The sequence below is a fragment of the Patiria miniata genome, unplaced genomic scaffold, assembly GCF_015706575.1.
Source record: "Patiria miniata isolate m_02_andy unplaced genomic scaffold, ASM1570657v1 HiC_scaffold_3, whole genome shotgun sequence".
Taxonomy (NCBI): Eukaryota; Metazoa; Echinodermata; class Asteroidea; order Valvatida; family Asterinidae; genus Patiria; species Patiria miniata.
In genome coordinates, this window is record NW_024037069.1 from 11,298,709 (window position 1) to 11,316,131 (window position 17,423).

At 40.8% G+C, this 17,423-nt stretch overlaps 1 protein-coding gene across 2 annotated transcripts; it reads right to left on the reverse strand.

The window, feature by feature from the left end:
- Positions 1–1,720: 1,720 nt before the first annotated feature.
- On the reverse strand, positions 1,721–15,032 carry LOC119737842. Of its 2 annotated transcripts, none has more exons than XM_038212466.1 (9): positions 14,888–15,032; positions 11,501–11,574; positions 10,061–10,206; positions 9,099–9,204; positions 8,378–8,447; positions 7,199–7,423; positions 5,929–6,089; positions 4,688–4,799; positions 1,721–3,660 (listed from the first exon to the last, which is right to left on the reverse strand). In XM_038212466.1, exons 1-9 carry the CDS (start codon positions 14,913–14,915, stop codon positions 3,578–3,580), a joined length of 1,005 nt encoding a protein of 334 aa, XP_038068394.1. In that variant the 5' UTR covers positions 14,916–15,032; the 3' UTR covers positions 1,721–3,577. The 2 variants fall into 2 exon arrangements, with proteins under 2 accessions (XP_038068394.1, XP_038068393.1); XM_038212465.1 differs by having other exon boundaries at positions 10,061–10,221.
- Positions 15,033–17,423: the final 2,391 nt, after the last annotated feature.

Here is a 17,423-nt window from a genome sequence, read left to right on the forward strand (position 1 = left end):
GTGAATGACAGTGTAAAGCATCCTGTAAAATCATGGCACCTGGTATACTGTCATTTTCAAGAAAAGTGGTATTTTTGTATCAATTTCCAACGCTGGTCGGCCGACCAGCGTTGGAAAACACTGGCTTTTTTCAAATACTGGCCCCAATTGACCATTGCACTTGTTTGCAATCGATTACACACCTATGAACGGGTACAAGCCAGCTAGACTGGTTCCCCGACCTTACAATTCCCCAATGTATGTAAACTGCTCTGTTTCTTCTTATATGGAGTCAGGGAACCAGACTACAGGAAAATGATTGTTTTTCTTGGTTTTTATAGCATTTTCGAACCCAAAACCTCAAAAAAGTCAGTGTAACTATATTTGCTATATATTTCCAACCCCCCAATTCCATCCATTTCTGAAAATTACAGCAAAAGCAAATGATGTATATTCCCTTTAAGGGAAGGGGGGGGGTGTCTAAAAACTCCGTATCCTGGAGTAACACACGTACACTCACAAAAGTACATCATCTTGCGGGTTTGAAATTATTTAGTTGCGTGGCACCACGCCAAATCTATTTGTTACCTTTTATTTCCCATACAACGACCAATAATATTTTAACCAAACAATTGGTAAGAAAAAATCATAAAAACAATTTTGCCATTTAGACCTACATGCACAACAATCAACTTTTTTTTATAAAAAATAACACATTAAATTTTGCAATCTTAAAAGCTTTCTTATATACGGGCTTTAATTTTCTCCACTACCGTACACTTCGATCATAATCAACCCAACCCCAACATGAGAAATAAATCGTCTGCTTAAATATTTTATACCCATTGAAAAAAGACGAAAGAAACAGTTTTTTTTTTTTTTGCTGAATATTTTTCAAACTGTTAAAGAAATAATACGCAGCAATAGCCTCGCAACAGACTTCTTAAAATAATTCGAGATGAACGGAAACGATCAAGAATTACCCCAAAAGGTGATAAACTGTGAAACATATTTATCTGTGACGACATTCCGATTACCGCCATTTTTATTGGGTTTGCCAAACTACCGCGCCTACTTTATAGGCACTTGTGGGGGTTTTTCAGGACAGTGGAAGTTTGACCACACGTGAAAAGGGGCAATAAAAAAATGCGTGTCGTCTATTACTATTGTGACAGTTTTTCGCCTCGCGAGGCAACAGAAATCAAACAGGGAAGATGTTTGCCAGACGGCCTCGCGAGGCAGAAAACTCGGCAAAAATTCACCGCACACGGTCCAAAAATTGGGCCACCGGTATTAATGATCGAAAGGATAGCGATTTTTGGCAAGGTATATATGCGCATCTAGAGTTGGAAAATGTGTGATAGCTTTCCAGTGTGAGCGGTGGCAGTTTTTTGGGTGTTATTGTTTTTTTTTTCAACATGGCCGCCAATAGGCCTATGCTTGTTACTGGATTAACAGTAACACGCATGTTTTGGCCGCCATTTTTTTTCTTTAAGCGATAACACCCAGAAAGCTGCCACCGCTGCAATATTATCACATATATTTTCCAGCAGGGGTGCATACCTTGCCAAAAAGCACAATGAGCATTATTCCCCTCATTTGATACCGACCAAATCCCCAGGCTGATGACCTAGGCCACGTTCATGAAAATACTTCAATTATAGTCAGTCTGAATCGTTTGAATGGACATTTTGCTGAGACCAGCTTTAACAGGCTTTAGTACGTTGTCTCTCTTTTTTTTGGGGGGGGGGGCACAGCCACAATATTGTATACACATTCATCGAGTTAAACGCAGAATGAAATTCTCATAAAAATTGTAATTGCTTACTATAATACGAAAAAAATGATTAGGCCTATACGAAAGATTTACGCGCACATTTACAAGCAAGATTAATGATTAAAACAATGCTATGCACTTCTCTAACGAAATCGGATTAATATATACTTTTGATAAGGACTAATTGTGATAGATTCAGGTACAACCGATTTAGTTAGATGACAATATTAATGGCGCTCTAAAACGACAGAGCGCCTCCTTGTTTAAAAATTCACAAATTATACCGCCTTGACTATTGACATTAATTTAAACAGTCGGCGAACTTGACAGCGATGCGAATTGAGCGGAGACTGCACATTAATGGCCAAATTTCGCGGTCGTCCCTGCTCGTGGGACTGCATGCTTACAACCAACTTTGTTGGCATATAAATTTGCCAATCATTATTGAGCTGTGTCTCTTGCTAGTGGCTCCCAAAATTGGACCTAATGCATATTCACTACAGATCGAATGACGTCACTGGACATTGTGTATAGTCTCCGCTCAATACTGGTCCGAGTCGTCACGACCGCCTTGTCAAAAAGGGCGCTAGACCATGTGCCCCGTGACGTCATACTGACGGGCAAGCAACGAGCAACCGACGCGCAAGCCAAACATTTAAGCATCTTTTGCAAGTTATTTTGCTGACATTCAACAGCGTAGGCCTATGTCGTCACTTTTACACCAATCAGGTTTCAAAAGATACACATGCAGTGCAGAAAGAACAGTTTGCTGAAAGATGGCATCATGTGACCACAACATCCAATGTTTTTGTGGGTAATATAACTGGGCAAGTTCGATCAAGAACTAAACTAATATCAAGATGTTTCGTGAAGACGTCTTGACCCACATAGTTCACTGGAGACGTTCGCACGTTACTAGGTTAAGACTGGTTCCTTGTCACTCAACTGTCCTTCGGAATATAGGGACAGGTAGCTAACAGTGAATCCTGAATATATTAGGAGGCTTTCCTCATAATGTATGCAAATTATATGCAGGACGTGCATAGGTCTGAATCCCGCCTCCTGGATTCAAAATCACAATGGTAATGTTTGCGCGGAACCAGCCTATTGCAAAATGGCGTTCATTTGTTTTGTGGTGATGAGCTTCGATTTTTGCTGTATTCGAAAGTGTCTCTGGGATTTATCAATAAAAAGAGGTTTTTATTGTGTTCAAGTATCGTCCATGCACAAAGCTAAACAATGATTCAAAAATAAACAATCATGCTGCGCGCGTAAAGGTAATTCAATCTATGGCTTTAAATGGGGCGGGAACCAGTCTAGTTAATATAGGCCTAGTGGTATTTTTGTATCAATTTCCAACGCGGCAGACCAGCGTTGGAGAAAACTGTTTTTTTTTCTTCAAAAACTGCTCCTACTTTTCATGTTTAGTTATTCTGCATTTTCTTTGCAATTGATTACACACATGTGAAGGGGTACAAGCCTGCTAGACTAATAATTATTCTCCGACCCGTTACACTTCTTAAGTGGGATCGGGGAACCAGACTACAAGATAATGATTGGCAAGTTCTTTGATTTTTTTCTCAGCATCCACGAACCCAAAACGTGTAACAAGCCAGTGTAACAATATTTGTTATAACATACTATTCCTCCAAATCCATTTATTTCTAAAAATTACAGTAAAAGCAAATGTTGTATACATCCCCGTTAACCAAATTCCTCCAATGAAAGCTCACAGAAATTAGCCGATACCAGCACCTTTAAAAAAATGATGTACGGTGGGTACGATCCAACACTCGCTCTCATTGGAATTACTGTTCCAATTCAGCTTGGCACTATCTTGAAATACTGTGCGGTTTTTGATAGAGTGGCATCATCACCCGAAGTACTCTTTGACACGTACCAACCTTAAACGAGAAAGGAGAAAGGAGAAGTTGATAAAAGTAAATCCCACTGAAATAATTTGAAAAAGAAAAAAAAAAGAGATTTGTCACATGGTGCTACCGTAAATCTTTATCTTCACCATGCAAAACTTAAGATCTTATCTGAAATAATTTAGGAAAGGCCTATAAACTTGCACAATGCGGTGGACTAAACAGAGTGGCGGAAATGGAATGTGTGAGAGACAGCATGCAGGGGAGTATAAACAATACTGTTGGCAATAGTCGTAAGCGCTTTCCAATGGCAGCGAAGTCGGGACGCCAGACGAAGTAGGGACCGTCTACCACATAGGAAAGCGCACATGTAAACAAAGTGTGACGTCATTAAGTCTAAGGCCTATTGCCATGAGCGCGAAACTCTTATCTTCAAAATGCAATGAACTGCGTTAAAGGGAAGTAGGCCCTGGAACAGCCCAATTGGGCTACAAAACGCGCTTTGAACGAGATTATGTTTTAAGAAAGAACATTTAAAACTAGGATAGAAACATCCACACAACTATCCTTCAAAAACTTGGCGTTTTTGTGTTATTCCTGTATTATGCGTGTGAGAACGAATTTCGGGGTCCACTTTTGCGACCCCATAAATTCGAGCCGTTTGGATGCTAGTTGTTGTTCCCGAGACACACAACGTGTATGACACAGTATGAGAACGACACGAAAAACGTATTCGTACTACGTCGCGTCCGATGTAAACAACCGTTTTTTTTCCGTCTTTTCTTGGCCGGAAAGGTAAGACATTAGGTTGATTTCCTTTCAACCACATGTTTGAAATAGAATAAGTAAACAATCCAAAACATGAAATTTTCGGGGATTTCAGGACCTAGTGCCCCTTTAAGGAAAAGTGTCTCAACCTCTACCTACAGAAATACATGTGCAATAGGGGAATGTTAACGCAACTGACTAATTTGCAATCGCAAGTTTAGTGGGGGATGCACAGTCTGAAACGAGCTCAAAATGGCGGGCCTTTTGAAGGGTGGTGAGTACATAATCCTACCGTTTTGCTCGACGCTCTGCAGAGAAAATAGACCATTATCTGCATTCTCCTTCTGGTACCAGAAACGAGGGTCCACCGGAATGGTTGTGCCTGTTTTCGGCAGTGGAAAATCCTACAAAGGGTCAGGGTTAAAAATAATACGTTATTTTTGCTACTTGAGATGACACAGGAAGTAGCTCACTCCTCCAAGGGAAAAAATAGTCATCAATGCAATGGTATTCACAACAAATTTCGGCGACAATGGAGCACTGGACGTGCCATCCAAGATGTTGAGATCTTGACATAACATGTCCCACCTGATAACAACATCTTAAACATCAAGATGTCGGCATCTGCGACAACTTATCCTGGGATGACGACATCTTAAGAGTAGGATGCGAACATCCTCAGGAATCTTTTCAGGATTTGCACCTGATATGCGATGGCACCTCCAAAGGCCCGTAGGCGCCACAAACGTGAGAACGTTTTAACACGGGCAGCAAAAATATTGACCACGATTGTGCTCACTGATGCCCACCCGTCTCAAAAGTACCAAGGGTGAGTTACATGCCAGGTGAGTCAAAAAAGCGGAACCCAAACCCCCAAAAATTGTATTTCATATTTAAAAAAAAATAGCACCAAAATAATAATGACTGGAAAAGTCAATTTCATAAGCTACTTTTAGATGAAAAATACTAAAATTGCTCAATCAGTTCAAAAAAAAATTCACCATTTAAACACAATGACCCTAAAACCTCTTTCGTCCAAAATGCGATTTGAAGAATCACGGTCGTCACAATTGGCTTCAAACATCACCAGCGATAAAACCTCAGTTTAAAAGTTAAAATATTCAACAAAGTCCTTTTGAAGGCCCGTCTTTTACAAAAAAGTGCATTTTATAAATCATATTGTTTGCCTAACCAGGGTTGTTAATAAAGATATCGTGTACTACGGTTGTTGACAGTTATTGAAACAGGTATTCTGTGTCATTTTCTTCATTGTTCCAAACAGTCAGAATACACAATAAACAGCCTTATTAGGGTCATTGTGTTTAAATGGTGATATTCTTTGAAGGGATAAAGCGATTTCAGTAAGTTGTTTTCATCTAAAAGGAATTTGAGTTTGCCTTTCCAGTCATCATTATTTTTGGTGATACATTTTTTTTTCAAATATAAAAAAACTTGTTGGGGGGTATGGGTTCCGTTTTTTTCTTTACTCACCCCGTGTGCATTAGTGCGACAGTATGTTGGGAAAACGCTTACCGTCACACCGATCGTGGGATCGGCATCAGAGTTAGCTTTAGCTTCTGGTGTGGTTAAGGCATCCACAGTGACTGATTGCTCGTATTTCTGCAGCGAGTATACAACCACAATGCCATTTTCTGGTTCACCTGGACCCACGAAGATATACTTGTAGAACGTACCTGTCACAGAAAATTGATTATGCATAACGTAATAAATATGTGTTTTTCTGGAATTAAACAAGATGTTAAAGACTGGTTTTGGAGTCTGGATGCTGATAATGACCCGAGCTAGCCGAAGGTTTTTGGTAAAAAAGAAACGTTCTAAAAAGTAGAAACACTGACAACTTTTCGACGAAATTCTGTTCGCGAAATTCAGGCAAGTTTCCTATCCATGTTCTGGGGTCATTTCTATGAAGGGAACGTGAGATTACATTCCCTCAAAAACATAAACCAACAACACAAGACAACACCATGAATGAAGTTTCTTTGAGGATTTTCAAATATCAAACTGACCCATTTTTCTGACATTGTTTTCAGGCAGCCTTCAACCCTAGGGAGAGAAACAAGACAGCCAAAGCAAATCGTTTGACGCTTTCGTGATACACTCTAAAAATGCATTAGTCAGATTTGACTAGAAACCAGTCAAATTTGACTAGCCATTCAGGGTCAGCTGGGTGCAACTGAAAATCAGTCAATCTGACTAGATTTTTTCAGTCAGTATTATTGACTTTGGAAAAGTAGTTATGCAAATAACTGAAATTGGAGTCGAACCCAACTACGTTTCTAGTCATAGTATGGAACTTTCCATGTTTAACTAAATTCCTAGTCAATTTCCAATAACTGGGAAAACTAGTCAATATTTTGACTAAGTTGTTTTTAGAGTGTACGCATGGGCGTCGCCAGGATTTTACAAGAGGGGGTCAAAGCAAATTTTTGAAGCGTCTATTCTAAATTTATCCTTTGTTTTCGAGGGTGGGCAGGGGAGATTTTGCTCACCCCGCCTATTAACTTAACAGCGAAATGACTTCGCAGCTCCTTTCCTTTCTTTTTCCCGCTCTCTTTTGTTTGTTTGGTGGTGTTGTTGCTTTTCCAGGGGGTGGGGTGGGCAAGCACTCCCCCCCCCCCCCCCGGTGTTACGCTAAGCTATACCTGGCCAAGTTTAGCCATATGATTTGAATCGCCCATCCATTGTTGCTGCATGCTACTTATTTTGTTTTTATGATACGGTTATAAATATTGCTGCTGCTTCGAACTCCTACCAACGAATACAATCACGGATATCTACTTACATGTAAGCGGGTTGTGTTTCGACACAAATTCCACTGTGCCTCTGTTATTATTATTGCTCAGGCTCAGATAATGTGATGTGGTTTCATCAATGTATATGTCGTAGGAACCGATGGGCGGTCCCACCCACTCATACTCGGCCGGCTGGCTTGGATCGACATTAATCCACGGCATGACATCTTCATCCGTCTGAGTCAAGTACAGAATATTCACCTCCGGCTGGTTTTCTTCGGTAAAACGAAACAATCAAATTTAATGAAAGATGATGAACTTATTTTTTTCGAGTGCCTTGACAATTCTCTCTTCTTGGTTTAATTCGTTGTATTTATAAAGTAGGTCTGTACTTATGCGGATGTCGTTTGGAAGAAACAAATCGCGGGGGGGGGGGGGGGGGGGGGGGCGCGGCGGGGGTCAGCATATAGCGAGTAATTTCTCAATGGGGGTATCAAAAAGAAGTCTAGCCGGCCACGGGCAGTGAAAAATAAGAGGGACGCGGTGGGCTGGATAGGAATGAATGGACGCATGGGGGCGATGTTCATCATACAGTTATTTTTTTTTTATTGTTCATATTGACTGCTGTGATGTGGGATATGACGTTTTTAACATCGGACGGTGCTATGCGGCTATGCTATGGTGATATATGCTATGCGGCCCGAGTACCAACGACACGGTACCAACGATACAAGCGTTTTACATCGTACGCGCGATCCCACAGGGAGTGTGTCATGACTTTTTATACGCGTGGTCGTTCTAGGCCAATGAAAATACAGTATTCAAGACAGATGTATATTAACAACTATAACTGTGTACCCTATAATATATACTGTACTTGACGCATCACGACATTTCCAATCATTTTCCTACAGTTGAGTTTAAAGATGTTAGTATTGGTCTCTTCTTTTTCTGTTTCAACTAATTGAGGGGGGTGCGGAACCCACGTTTGATATCACTACGCCTTGGGATAAAGAAGTGTTACATCAATTAGTTCGTTCCCCCAAACACATTGGGTTAATGATGAGGGATCAATTTTTTGTTATGAAACCAAAGTTGTTTTTAAAAACACAAATCGTCAGTCAACTCGTATAGATGCTAACGGTGCATACACTGAAATACCTACAGTCGATTTATTGTGTCGATTTTTAAGAATCGTTTTGAATAATGTTAAGATTACTGAATATTACCTTTTACTACAACTTTGAAATAAGTCCACACGAATACGTGCTTATCCTCATCCAACTGGCGCTTTACGGTCTGTAAGAAAATGGTACGTATTAAACAATTTTTTTTTAATGGTTTGGCCTACATTTCATGGCTTATCTTTAAGGTTTAATGAGCCACAAGTACTGCTCGAATAACAATATATAGTTGTACAGGATATAACGAGAAATAAAGAGCAGACTGTTGACCAAACTACATGTAGTTAGTACGGCAGATAGATGATGTGATTGTGCCTTTGTTGGATACAAGCATGGCATTTGGCACACAGTCAGAGTCAGCAACGTATCCAGCTTTTAATGTTGGGGGGGGGGGGAACCGCACATTCGCGCCGAAATGTAGAGAGGTGTTTCCTCCGGACACTTTGCCTCCGTAAAATCAAAAAGCGGGGGTAGGGGTGGGGGGGGGGGGGGGGGGGGCCTGGTACCCATCTTCCAAATGGGTATTTACATTTATGTATTAAAAAAATTGTCTTTTAGAAAATCCGCCTGGGGGGGGGGGGAGGTAACCCCGCCCCCTCTGAATACGCCACTGAGCAAAGTATGTCATGACAAATTATTTTGGCTATAGGCTATCGCACATTTATCCTTAAAAAGTAGTCTATAGGTTGAATAACAAGCAATGACTGCCAATGAGACAATAGGTTTAAGTTGTCACAAGAACAATAGAAAGTCTGTCAGAACTCACCAAAAGCAGTCTGTGCTTCACTTCTTCACGGAGAAGGTCCAGAAGATACTGGACTTGGCGCCCCTCAATGTTTGTACCGTTGATGTCCACGAGAACGTCGCCATCGCTGGTAAAACAAAAACAAGTGTGACTTGCTCAATAAGCTCTGGTCGTCTTGCATGCGAGTCTTGCATGAAACGATAAGATTACTAACTTGGTGGTGGTTGTCAATTGGCATACGAATTTCCCATTTTGTTGAAAAGTCAAAATGCAAATTAATAGTGACCTCCATAATGCAAACCGTATCCTCACTCCAAGCCCTGGAGACCCATAAAACTGACACAGGGCCAGTGGCAGGGGTGATGTATAGTAACAGGTGTGTAATAGAAGCCCTCTTAGTAACCTCCTAAGTTCGTAGCGCACAAAAATACCACGCGACTATAACATTGCCACATATTATCTTGCCTCTTTTCAAAAATGTCATTAACAATGTCACGAATAGTTACAAGTTTTGTCAAGTATTTTAATGTATTTTGTTTGCTTATTTTGGACAGTTACAATTTGGTACTCGCAGTTTTAATTCGGTACATGTCAGTAAGCCAAAGAGCAAGTTTTCTCACAAATGTTTTCCGTGAGCAAATTTTGGGTTCACAATTTGAACAGAAAACCCCCAAACTGAACAGTGTCCTTCCTGAAATGACGTCACAGCAACAACGCCCTCATTTGTCAGGAAAGCATGGACAATTAAAAACATTACAAACGTACACAATCATATTTCAATAAAACTAACCAAAGAGAGTTTATTGTCAGATAGTTTTCATACGTTTCAGATGAGTAGGAACTTGCATTAAACTGTATGGTACAATTAATGACACAGGCCCTTTAAAAAAAAAACCGAGATATTGCGAAAATTCAGAACACACCCAGACACAACAAGTTTAGCACCAGCTTCTTTTAATAATCCATTTTTAGTCTTTACATACTGAATTCCTGCGTCGCGTGCCAGGCTATTTTCCACCGTCTCTGACAGGACGTGTTGCCCATCGACGTCATCAAGTCGAACCCCGAAGTGCACCGCTTCATCTGGCTTATGTTGGTGCGGAAGATACACTTCTCCGTCGACGATTTCCTGAAATTGTAACCCCTGAAAACGTTTCACAGTGATTTTGTTGGTAAAATAACGTCGAAATCGGCCCGATGCCACAACTGCGAAACATGCATGCAGCCAGTGGCGTAGCCACTGGGGGGCGTGGGGGGGGGGGGGCGACCGCCCCCCATGAAACCTTGTCGCCCCCCCCCCCCAGTCGCCCCCCCCCCCCCCCCCCACTGAGATTTTGAGTTTCTAAAAAAATTATCATTGATCTACATGACGCCATGGGCCCTATTATGTACTACAATGTATCTTTTGCTTAGAAAATATTGGTTAAAGTGGTCAGAAGTTGCCTCAGATAGCACCACAGAGCATTTAGAATCCAACATTTTTCGGGGCCCTTAAACGGGCCCGAACCCCACGCCTATAGCTCAGAATTCTGGTAGCTGGTTCAATGACTCCAACCTCGAAAACAATGTTCACTAAATGTTCTTATGCCTTTAGCTGAGAAAACCTCGAAAATTATGTTTAAATTATTATCTTTTGTGCTAAGATAATTATTGGTTAAAGTGGTAAGAAATTGCCTCAGATCACACCACAGAGCACGGAAAATCCAATTTTTTTTCGGGGCCCTTAAGCGGGCCCCGAACCCCACGCCAATAGCTCAGAATACCAATAGCTGATTCAATGTCTCCAACCTCGAAAACGCTGTTCAAATAATTATCTTTTGCCAAGAAAATATTAGTTAAAGCATGGAGGAACGTCGTATCACACCACAGAACATCTAGAATCCAATTTTTTTCGGGGCCCTTAAGCGGGCCCCGAACCCCACACCGTAAGGGCTTCGCGCTTGCATCAGTTATGATCAAGGTATGTCCCCCCCCCCCACTTTTGAGAAGAAATTGACGCCCCTGCTTACGCCCCCCCCCCATGAAATGTTCCAGCCCCCCCCCCCAGCGGCCCCCCCCCCCCCCACTGAAAAATTCCTGGCTACGCCACTGCATGCAGCAAATAGCTGATCGTTTAAAGCTTTCGAAGCTTTTTTTCCCATGCTGCCATCATTTCAGTCATGTTCCTGTATCCAATAACATTACTGAATGATGTTTGTTTTGTGAGAAAAAAAAAAGGAACCAGACTATTTTCCTTCCAGCCTAGCTTTGGAAAATCCAAATGGCCGCAGCATGATAATGATCTATAATGCTTTCTAATGAGGCCGCTTTAACGGCCCAATTTTCTGGGTATGATGGTACAAACGGTAGATCTGATTTACTTCATATTTAAAAGTAAAAAAGGGGCAAAATGTGCTTTTTTATTTATTTATTTTTTCACTTACCGACTTTTTTACTTGACCACTTGTGCCGCCTGTCTTTGCTGTGTCTCTTTCCGTTAACTCGGCCGCACCTTCAACTAACAAAATTAATGTCAGTTGTAGTTCAATTAGTTTTATTTTCTGCAATCATGCAAGTATAGTTACTGACCACAATCCGCACGCCTCAGCTGTTCATGGAATTGTTCTCGCACGGACTAAGTGTCTCCCTGAAATATACTTCCAGTACCATGAATGTAGGAAATACATTTCATTAAACAGTAAATGTTGTTTCAACGAGATTATCGGTCATTTCAAAGTCTGGAAAAAATGCATTTAACCATTATATTTTAGATTACTTAGTTGTTTCAATGAAAGCCCACCACCAGTTCCAAGGGGATTATAAAACATGAGTACCCTCTATGGTCCCAAAACATTTTGCCTTCTGGTGTGAAACATTTCTCAAAAACCTGTTAGTAAAAAAAGCAAAACAAGCGAAGGTTTGCCACAACGTTTCTACTTCGCAATCTCGAAAATGTCTTTAAAATTCCCCTAAAATATTAAACTCAACACTACAGAGAGTTGCAATGACTCGAGTCAATGACTCGACTCGAGTCCGACTCGAGTCACAATTTTTGGTGACTTGACTTGAGTCGAGTCCCTGAGGGCAAATGACTCGACTCGACTCGAGTCACTGCGAGCAAATGACTCTACAGGGTGGGCCAAAAAGAAAGTCACCCAAATTAATGATTTTTTTTCTTCAAAAGCAATCAAATTCAACACAACAATGAGTTTTATCTGAAAAGAGCATCTTCTTCCCCTCTTTTCAAAAACGAATTACTGAAATTGATCAATGCTATCAGAAGTCATTTTCTTTAGACTGCGTGGGTCTCTTTCTTTTTTACTCACCCTGTATTTCTAAATCTCGAAAAAAAACCTGGTTTTTTAAAATTGCCGTTAACCTAAAATGAGCGATAAGATACTTGGCTGTTTTAATCTTCGTTGATTTTTAATTGAAAAAAAAAGGATACCATAGCTCTAACCTTACTGTGAAACAGCATCCATGTTGCAAACTTGTTTGTTGTTTTCTTTAAGGGAAAATACAACATTTGCAAGCATCGAAAAATAAAACTACCTAGTTTTTACAAAATACCTTACTAGGATGCTGGTAAATGACAGTGTAAAACATCCTGCAAAATTAGGGCACCTGGTGTGAAGTCATTTTCAAGAAAGTTGTATTTTTGTATACATTTCCAACGGTGGTCGGCCGACCACCGTTGGAAAAACTTAACTATTTTTCAAGTACTGCTCCAAATTTACGATTTTTTTAAAGGTCCAAATTTTGTTTGTTATTGGTTACATGTTCCTGAACGGGTGCAGGCTAGCTAGACTGGTTCCGTTACCTTACAATTTTCCGGCATCTATAAATTGATCCACTCCATCTTCAGTGGAGTCAGGGAACCAGACTACTTGAACATTTGTCTATTTTCTTGGTTTTCCAGCATTTTCGAACACAAAACTTCACACACGTGTCAGTGTAACAACATTTGATCTATTATACTTACCCCTCAAATAGTTCATTTCTGAAAATTACAGCAAAAGCCAATGATGTCACTCCCTTTAATGCAAGTGAAAACACAGTGCACTTTTTGCTGGCTAAACGGTAGCAGGAAATCAGTTTTAGTCACAGTTGTCCCCCCCCCCCCCCAAAAAAAATACCCAAAGTCACGAATAGCGTGTTACAAAAGGAGTTCCGACGCGATGGATGGAATGCGGATCCTAGTTATCCGCCGTGAATGAACCGCCATGCATGGCTCGTTTAGGCTGCCGTGGCTTTTGTGCAAGAACTTTTTCCAGTCATAAATGGTTGAATAATACATTTTAGTTCCTTTTGACAGCCAGCCAACTCAAAGTACGAGTTCATGCATGCGGGTACGAAATATGGCAATTTAACCCTTGCCATAAAACGCAGGGAAAATTGCATACGGCTGCTTAGCACGGAAAGTTTCTAATTGCAAATTTGTTGGTTTTTTTAAAGAAAAAATAAAGTTATAATGGATTATTGGATGCGATTATCAGGGGAGCCCGTCGCTTGTTAAGCAATGTTCTCAAGAAAGAAGCTTATGATGCTCGACATTATATACACAACGTGCAAATATTTTTATGTCAGAACAAAACAAAAATGACCATGAAATTCAAGCCTTTCCAGTACAGCCATTAGCCATTCGTTTTAATTTGAAAATAAAATCGTATCTTTTGGGGTAGGGCCTATGATAAATTTCAGTACATTTTATGTACACGTACACGTTATTTCCGGTTTGATGACGTCAGCAGTTAAAACATGCAAACTAACTGAATACTGACTTAGTTCAGAAAGACCGTGACCGTGTCGTGCTGGCCAAGGTACGCCGTGGAATTCGTCGAATCGACGGCGCAAGTTAGCTTCCCGTGCCGGCTAATATCAGGCACACACGGCAGCTACGTTGGCGAACGCGATTTTAAAATGAAACGTTCGCAACCTTCGCCAGAACAACTCATTTTCGAAATCGAAATAATTATTGTGAACACACACAAAAAGTTGCAAAGAAACAGATGCTCTATGGACTTTTTAACTGTAAACTTCTCTAACACTACAAAGACAAAATTCGGCTTGTCCACACTGTGCTCGCAGTTGTTTAGGCCAGATTACATTTTCAGTGCTTTTCGGGTACAATTCATATAATTGTCGAGGGTCTAATTTTGTGGGTGTCACTCGCTCACGGTCAAAGCACGGCATTCAGGGGAGAGCGGGGGAAAATGTCTAAAAACTCCGTATCCTGGAGTAACATACACACTCTCACAAAGAGTACATCTGGCGGGTTTGAAATTATTTTGTTGCGTGGCACCGCACCAAATTTATTTGTTACATATATCCCATACAGGACACTCACAACAATTATTGGTCCAAAAAAATCATAACATTTTCATTCTAAAAATTTGGCCACAGACGTGACTGCTGTCCACAGCGACACGCCTCAAGCCCTATGAGGGAAAACCGTTGAAGCCTTGGGCCAAAAGAAGGAGGATTAGTCAGCAGGGAAGAAAATCAAGTTTCTCCAAAAACTCAGCTGCAGGAGATAAGTGAAATGAGCCAAGATAGTGACCAGGATAAACAGGCCTCACCTGAAGTAGAGTCACTCGAGGAAGCCAATCTCCCTCAGAAGACAAGCCATCATGATTAGGAGGACATTTTTTTAGAAGGCATTATTGAGAAGACGAATCATCTTGGTTAGGAGGATATTTTTACTAAACTATTAAACTCAACACTACATCGTCTGTAAAACCACCACGTCATAGGCGATACGATACTTGGCTATTACAAATCTTCATTGATTTTAAATTGAAAGGAAAGAATACAATGACTATGTCTCTCACCCTGCCGTTTTCTAAAACAGCACCCCATGTTGCAAGGTTGTTCGGTGTTCTCTGTTGATTCAAAACGCAGTGCAGTGTTTGCTGGCTAAACGGTAGTCTGAGTACCACCCGTTATCCACGGAGCCATCTCCTGTCTAACGTCTGATATGTCAAAGCATGCAGATTTATGCAAGCCGCGCGCCAGCCAATCGGAGTCGACTTTACTAAATCCGAAAGTAAATCGTGACGTCACTTCATCCCAAAATCAGGACTAACGCTGAGATTGGTCAATTCGAATGCAGCGTTTTGTAATACAACAACAGCCGGGAGCACATTTGTACCGAGCGCCGCGCGCCGTGACATTTTTTTTTTTTAAATCCATCTATATGACGCGCAACAGGTGAATGACCGAAGACCCAATAGACCTATAGAAAGCGCCTGCTGATTGGTCAAAATCTAGGAAGTCAAGAGGCCGGGTCTTGCCTAATTAATCAGCAAATCTGTTCGCGCACAATAGACCACGGCGAATAGACTAGCTAAACGGCAGCAGTCACAGTTCTACGGAAGCCCGTTCGTGCCAACCTCGTCCCCAGTGCTTACTTTATTTCCAACCGCGTTTCCAATAGTAAACCCTGGATAGGAAACTTTCTTCTGTATCCTGATTAGATACCGCAATTGGCTAGTAATGAATTTTTATCGTGTACTTGGTGCTATATTATTCACAACGTGCAGTACGTGTTTTCGCGATCATTCATCCACGCCTTCTCGAAAATACTAATTTCCTTTCCAGTTTGTTCATATTAAAATGAAATGTGATACTGCATGTTGTCTCGATAAGATCGTAACAGTTTAATTAAAAAAATCGTGTTTTCGTAACTCACGCCGTGCTCGTGCTGCGACGAATTGACTCTGTTTTTACCCCAGACACCGCATACAAAAACAAACGCTAATGTAAAGCATATCCAAGGCACCACACTATTCCTCATTTGCATACGTGTGCAAAAATCTTGCACATGCAAATGATCCAATACCAGGGTGAGAGAGCAGGTAGTGATGGGCGCGTACTGTTCGACACCCTGGGGACGAGGTTGCGTTCGTGCCAGATTTTAAAAGTGAAAAAAATATTTTATTGCGAAATAACGCAATAGTTTTGCGAAATAACCCAATAGTTTTGCGAAATAACGCAATACTATTGCGAAACAACGCAATACTATTGCTGGTCCTTGCTGGACTGTTAGTGAATGACAGTGTAAAGCATCCTGTAAACTCATGGCACCTGGTATACTGTCATTTTCAAGAAAAGTGGTATTTTTGAATCAATTTCCAACGCTGATCGGCCAGCGTTGGAAAAAAACTTGCCTTTTTTTCAAATACTGGCCCCAATTGACCATCGCACTTGTTTGCAATCGATTACACACCTATGAACGGGTACAAGCCAGCTAGACTGGTTCCCTGACCTTACAATCCCCAATGTATGTAAACTGCTCTGTTTCTTCTTATATGGAGTCAGGGAACCAGACTACAGGAAAATGATTGTTTTTCTTGGTTTTTATAGCATTTTCGAACCCAAAACCTCAAAAAAGTCAGTGTAACTATGTTTGCTATATATTTCCAACCCCCCAATTCCATCCATTTCTGAAAATTACAGCAAAAGCAAATGATTTATATTCCCTTTAAGCGGGCCCCGGACCCCACGCCGTAAGGGCTTCGCGCTCCGCGCTCGCAGGCCCTTCATTACAATTCTAGCCTCCCCCCCCCCCCGGCAAATGGCAGTCTGGATCCGCCCCTGAGACCGAGACCGAGACCGAGACCGCGGATAATAAATAACAAAATAATAATATGACTGAACTTCTACTAAGACCTGTAAACCTGATTTGAAAAAATACTGCAGCAAGTGAAACTTGCGCGATCCCCCTGGCATGCTGGCAATTTTTACATAGTCAGTGTACTAAGACCCAAGTCCCAAGTCAAAATGTTATGTGGTTCATGTTATGAAAAGAATTTCATATGAAGGGAATCTCATATCTGACCTCTGATGACCTTCAAGGGGTCAATAAAGTTTGTGTATCCTATTTACAGATACTACGAGGATTACGTATATTCAAAACACCTTTTTTTATTACCCATTTCTAAATTTTGGGTATTCTTGCCAAATGATATGAATTTTCAGATATGTAGACATTTCATATTTGACCTCTGATGACCTTTGCGAGGTCAATAAACTTTGTATACTCTGATTGCCGTTATTTATAATTTTTATTATTCCAAATGCCACTTTTTCATGACCGAAGTCTAATAAGAGATAAAAAAAAGAGTGTATTTTAACATTATTCTACGATTATGTCATGAAGTGTGACCACAAAGTTTTTTTTGCATGACATCTGATCTCAATTTTCCAAATAATCACAATCAAACAATAATTTGAGCTGCACATCGGACAAGCATCACTCTCTTACAGAGACCATAAGGCTTGGTAAAAAGGTTCAAAACGTGGTTATCCAAGTCCATTTTGATACAGAAGGGTGTGATAAATACACAAGAGTGAATATTGCCTGGC

Excerpts from the sequence above, each read along its gene's own strand:
- LOC119737842 (XM_038212465.1), bottom strand. The coding sequence starts at position 14,915 with ATGGGGTGCTGTTTTAGAAAACGGCAGG. Across the intron at positions 9,205-10,060 it reads GCACGCGACGCAGGAATTCA|CGATGGCGACGTTCTCGTGG; the intron begins GTATGTAAAGAC and ends TTGTTTTACCAG. Across the intron at positions 4,800-5,928 it reads ATCCCACGATCGGTGTGACG|GATTTTCCACTGCCGAAAAC; the intron begins GTAAGCGTTTTC and ends GACCCTTTGTAG.